This window comes from Lissotriton helveticus, chromosome 4_1, assembly GCF_964261635.1.
Source record: "Lissotriton helveticus chromosome 4_1, aLisHel1.1, whole genome shotgun sequence".
NCBI lineage: Eukaryota > Metazoa > Chordata > Amphibia > Caudata > Salamandridae > Lissotriton > Lissotriton helveticus.
The window spans coordinates 1,220,426,790-1,220,432,789 of NC_136063.1; the positions used below are offsets into that span (position 1 = coordinate 1,220,426,790).

Here is a 6,000-nt window from a genome sequence, read left to right on the forward strand (position 1 = left end):
TTACAGTCTATTAAATCAGACATGAGAGTTGCTGGTACAATGCACATTCTGAACTCAAGTTTATGAAAGTGCGTTCATGTGCGATAAAAAAAAAAAAGGAGGTTCTGTGAAATAAAATATTGGCCTAGGATCACACAATTTGGACTAGCAGGGAAGCCCACATTGATTCCAAGTTATCTGGTTTCACATTTTGAAATTCTGCCAACAGATGGGTATTTCCATCTCCCTCGCTCCTGTTTACAGCAGAAGTCACGGTTTTGTCTTTAATTCTTGGCTCGCGAGGAGAAAAAAACTGACACAGAGATAGCAGACGCGACTCAGGCCCTGCAAACCTAACTACCAAGCCAAGAGTGCATTTATTTTGTGGGTATCACACCCCCTAAAAATACGCCCCCAGTGATTAGTGAGTGTGCTGACCAAAGCTGGAGTTGCATCATGAGTATGGGTGTTTATGTGAATACAAGTGCCAGTGTGACCTGCATTTTGAATTTGCGCCTTCACTTGTTGGTTGAGACTTGGAAGCTACGAAGTTCTGTAAGAAGTCATTTGTGCTTTTGTCCCTGGGAGCTTGCGCCCACTTATTACTGTTTTTTTGGACCAGGGGTTGCAGACTGATGTGAGGAGGCGTGTGCATTGGTTTTGCAATAGATGGCTGGATTTCAGCCCACAGTTTCCCAATATATTGCTATTCCACCATTCACAACTTTGGTTAGGCTGCGAGTTGATCCATTTCCTCAAGTACCACCAGATCCGAGCTTCTATTGAGTATGGAAAATGTAGTAGTGCTTGTGATTCGTACTGTTCCCAGCGTCCTTGCTTTAAGGCACTAGCTTAATCTTTTGTTTCATTGGCACTGCATGCATGATCTCTTGAAGGTAGAGCTTACATAGGAGTATTATGTTGGTCTAGGATAGACAAATGTACAATATTTATCCATACACATAGATGTCGTCTTTTACATTGCTCTTTGTAAATGATTGCAGGTTCTTGGATATCGCGCTAAAAGTGATCATGAGAGTAATGTGGTTTGCTGGTGGATTCCACTGGGTGACTGTAAAAGGCAAAATCGCCCTACCTGCCGAGGCACCAATCCTGACGCTGGCTCCACATTCCTCGTACTTTGATGCAATCCCAGTAACTATGACCATGGCGTCCATTGTGATGAAGGCTGAAAGCAAGAATATTCCGGTGTGGGGAAGTAAGTGAACTGCTTATCTTGATGCTCTACTTGAATAGGATGCACCCTATAAAGCCATAAGTGGAAAGTAACGTGCATGCCAGCTGCTTTGTTAATTCCTTGGGCTATACTGGAGGTAGCGTGGGCGAGGTACTTGGCAAAAATCTACATATTATATTTGTGATCAGTTTCAAAGTCAAATTTAGAAGTTCACATTTTAACTAGTGATATGAAAGTTTGTGATAAACATTAGGGTGTAAGCACACTTGGAAAGCATTTATATTTTATTTAAGTGTTTGGTAAAACGCTAGCATGTGATGGAGCTGCTTCGTAGCGTTACTGAATGTTGGACTTGGATCTTGATTTACCCTTTGTCATTCTCCAGCTGTGAGGATCCATTTTTACTGGACAGGGGATCAATGGTAGATTTCAATTCAAAATCACAATATATCAACAGACTTTAATTGTTCTCTCTCAATTCCAGTTCGACAGTTATTGGCCCAGTGTTTTGCCATAGGTAACATAAGATTAAACAGGGGGTCTATTGCTCGTCACACTACTCCATATTTGCCATACTGAGCCGTAAGTGTCTGGAAGCGGCAGCTTACAGAGTATGAGCACATTCAATTCCTCACGCTCACTCAGACTGATGCTTCGAGTCAAGAATCCATGCTTTTGAGTAATTATGTCCACTAATAGGAGTCATTTTTGTGAGATGATGATTCATTTATTTTGGTGGAGGCATTTATACCGAGCAATTGCCTAATATAAAGTAGCATGGGCAATTTGTGATTCTGTTTAGGCTATGTTCTCAGTGATGAAGGCAGTACCAGTATCCACCCTGTATGGACCTGTGTGGTTTTGAGGTAGGTAAAGAAACAATTACAGTTGCAAAAACATAAACACCTTTTTGCCTCTTTTTTTCAAGCATCATTTTGACATGAATATAATTGTTGCAAAAGATTCTGTTTGGGTACTGGAAACATTGGAATCACTGAATTGTTACTCTTGACTCTTATGACTTGACTTATCCCTCCGTCACTGCTGTCATGCTTCTGTGAGAATGTCAGTGGAGATGGGTAAGTTATGCCAGTGTGCAGGAGAGCATACTCCAGTCCTGAGAGCTCTCTCTACCACCACCACCACCACCGCCTCTCACCCCCCTCCTGAGATCTGGCCTACTTACAGATACTGAAAACAGGGTTCCAAGACAGAAAGAGCCATTCATAAACTTTGGAAACCCTTAATGATGTCAACGCTCGCAGATCGTCTCATAGAACCATTTTCAGTGATGTCACCGGCTACAGGCATGAGGGAACAGCAGTTCTTCTACAATGAAACTATAACCTTCTTTCTACAACTTCAGCACGGATTACCTAGCAACTGAATGGAATACTGTGGGAAAACTTGTGACGGGATTGGGACTCACTTACTGTATCTTAATCATGTTGGCTAATTTTCTGGTAATTGTGGAGATTTACTCCAATACCTGGAGTATCTATGGGCAGTACATTTGCCCCAAGTGTGGCGGGGTTGTACGTTAGCACCTTTGAACGCACCTTCGTTCAGAATGAGAACAATCCCTTTCTTCATCATATTCTCTTTTGGAAGAGATATATAGATGATATCCTTTTAATTTGGAAGGGTGATAAGGAAACCTTGACGAACTTTCATCGCTGGCTTAATACCCAAGATGAATGCTTGAAATTTACATACACTGCCAATGAAAGTACTTTAGATTTTTTAGACATTACCATCTTTTCTAAAGACAATACTTTGCACACCCATACTTTCTTTAAACCGACGGCCAAGAATAGCCTGCTATCTTTTCAAAGCTTTCATCCAAGACCCTTACGGGAAAATCTCCCGTACAGCCAATTCCTTCGCTTGAGGAGAAATTGCAGCTCAATTACTGACTACAAAAGTCAAGCGAATGACCTATGTGACAAACTACTGGTTCGTCAATATCCAAAGAAGGTGATCAACACATGCAAGAAACGTGCCCGCAACCAACCAAGAGAAGCACTCCTAGAGACGTGTGCTAAATTGAAGGAAGATAGGATCACATGCGTAACTACTTATAGCCCAGTCACCAACCAAGTGAAGAAAATAATCAACAGAAACTGGAGAATAGTAACATCTCACAATCTGAATTGGCCTAAACCGATGTTTGCCAACAAGAGAAGCCGCAACCTCAAGGACTTGCTGGTGCACACGAGACCCCCACCTAAGAAAAAGAAAGACACACCTGGACTGTGGAATAACAGTCCAGTAACAGGCCATTACCCATGTGGAAACTGCACAGTCTGTGACACTACAAAACCCACAAAGGAATTACAGCTGCTTCCCAACTTCAATTGGAAATTAAAAAGACATACGAACTGCAACACAAGTCATGTCATTTACATGATAACTTGCCCGTGTCAAATGAGATATATTGGCATGACCTGTCGTAAAGCAAAACAAAGACTTTGCGAACACCGCAGCAATGTGAACTGTAAAAAAACAACCACAAAAATGTCAACTCACTACAAAGAATCTGGGCACTCTGTGAATGACCTACAGTGGGTCATCCTGGAAACCCTTGAAACTGTGGACAGGAATGCAGCTAAAAAAAAATTATTTGAAAAAGAGCAACGTTGGGTGCACAGACTTAAGACAGACAGTGAGGGCCTGAATGATGCCGTTCCGTGGTTATGTCTTAACAAATAATTGATATTTTGCCTGAATTACGAATTTTCTAACGTTCTTTGATTATGAGAAAATTCCGAATGAGCGCCTAAAGAGTACATTCTCTTAAACTCCATTTGTCATCTATTTCCAAGCTAGAAATGATTACAATTCTCATCTGAAAATTAGGTATAACAATTTAGTACAACTAATAAGTACAACCACTCGAGTAACTCTTCAGTTTCCATTACTATGCAATAAAAGAAGACCAGTTACACACTGGCGATTGACTCCGGGTCACCAAGGGCAGAGACAGCACAAGCTGCTAGACGGGTGTTTGAAGGCTAGAGATATTGAGGAGCATTGTCCTTTTCGTTATGGAGTAAACTGCAAGTATTAAAACCCCTTTACTAAACTCCTTTTTTCCTCACTCCAAAACAGTGAAGCCTCCCCTAACTGCCGTGGTTCCCGAGGAGACAAGTCTTACATAATGTAGAGGTACATTCCATAAGGTCTAGTTACGCATAAGCGCATGTGAAGACCCTGCTCTGTATTGAGTTTTGCTTAGTTTTAGACTTTTGTTAGAAGTGCCTACTTTTCGAATAGAATCTCTTTCTGAATAGGCTTTCCAGAGTGCGCATTTAAAGATACTATAACGGCAGTATGCACATGTTCGATTTTCAGAATACATGTAGAACGAGTGCTTGGTACCGTCTAATAACGAGTGCATGTACTTTTAAATAATTGTAAGAGTCTATACTCGAACAGGTATTACATCGTTATACCAATGTCTAAGATAATCGTGATGACACAGTAAAATTGATTAGCGCCTTTGACGTCATGGTAATGTAACAATGGAATTGAGCCTTAAATTAAATAGCGCTTTTAATATCAGGGCACTGTAAAGAAATTATCTCATGATGCCTAAATACGATTTTGGGATTTATACATCACAATATTCCGCATAGAATTTTGAGAATGAGTAAGTTGACGCTTAATATGAATGTGACTCTGAGTTTAGTTTTGCACAACTCGCTTTTAATTATATGTTTTTTAATAATATGCTTCATAATTCTCAACTGTGTCTCTGTCATTGTACATTGCTGAAGTGTCTTTTCCCACTTATTCGCTACAAATGTGGTTGCACTATCTCCCTTTTCTTTTATTATAGGTACAATGTGACCTACTACCACAAAACGAATCAGGTTACAAATTTACCTTTTCCTTTCCTTTTTTTCACTTAATCACTTTATGGTCCTGAGGAAAGCCGACTGACCAACAGGCAGATAAGGCTGAAACATGTCGACCACTTTTAACCTCACAAGATTAGTGCGCTAGAATTCCTAAATAATTCCATAGCGACACGCCTTAACCTTCTACCCGAATCCAGAAATATTAAAGTTGAACCTCTGGCTGTCCGGGTATTTTAGAACACCTTTATAGCACTATTTCACTTATTCACCATCACTACTGTTTTAACCAATGGTACAACCTCCTGGCGGAGGGTGCAAACAAAAACTGGCCTAAGGATTACGCACGGACACGTGTTACAAGAAGCGGGGACACATCATATACCGCTACACGACTCTGAAAAAACACGTGTATGAGGGTCTTTTATTTGGGAGACACCTACCGATCCACCTGCAGACCTTGGTTATGCAGGACCAGTGATCCTTTCCACATTGATTTATAATTATTGAAAGGAGATTGAAAGGATCTTTACTCATTCTCCCTCCACCAATTGATGATACGATTTACTCCAATAACCATTTCTATTTGCTTGTGTATTACTTTATGGCTAATTGCGCAATCTCAGATTCTATTGTGGGCTGGCCTATTTTTTGCCTGTTCTTAACCTCTGTGCACCTTGCCTTCTCGTGATAGATTTGAAAACGGCTACTCAAATATATATATGGAAAGTCCTCTTAAATTGCATGGGTGTGAACTGGTGCGTGTATCTTTTTGGGGATTATTGTGGCCTTGAACCTGCCTCTCTTGTTCTCAATAATTGTGTACCTTTTGGGATTTTTTTTTATCTTTCTGTGGCTTAAGCAGCCTGTGCTACAGTGCTTTTTGTATAGCACCACCAACAGATCTGCACACTCTGTTATCCTGATGGGAAATATAAACGAATTTGCTTTTTGTTTATATTT

At 40.6% G+C, this 6,000-nt stretch overlaps 1 protein-coding gene across 1 annotated transcript in view; it reads left to right on the top strand.

The window, feature by feature from the left end:
• The window catches only part of LPCAT1 (lysophosphatidylcholine acyltransferase 1), a 585,759-nt gene that overhangs the window by 276,096 nt on the left and 303,663 nt on the right, over positions 1 to 6,000 (top strand). The window contains exon 3 of the mRNA XM_078685765.1: positions 984 to 1,198. Within this exon, the coding sequence (XP_078541891.1) occupies positions 984 to 1,198 (215 nt within the window). The remainder of the gene's footprint in view (positions 1 to 983; positions 1,199 to 6,000) is intronic.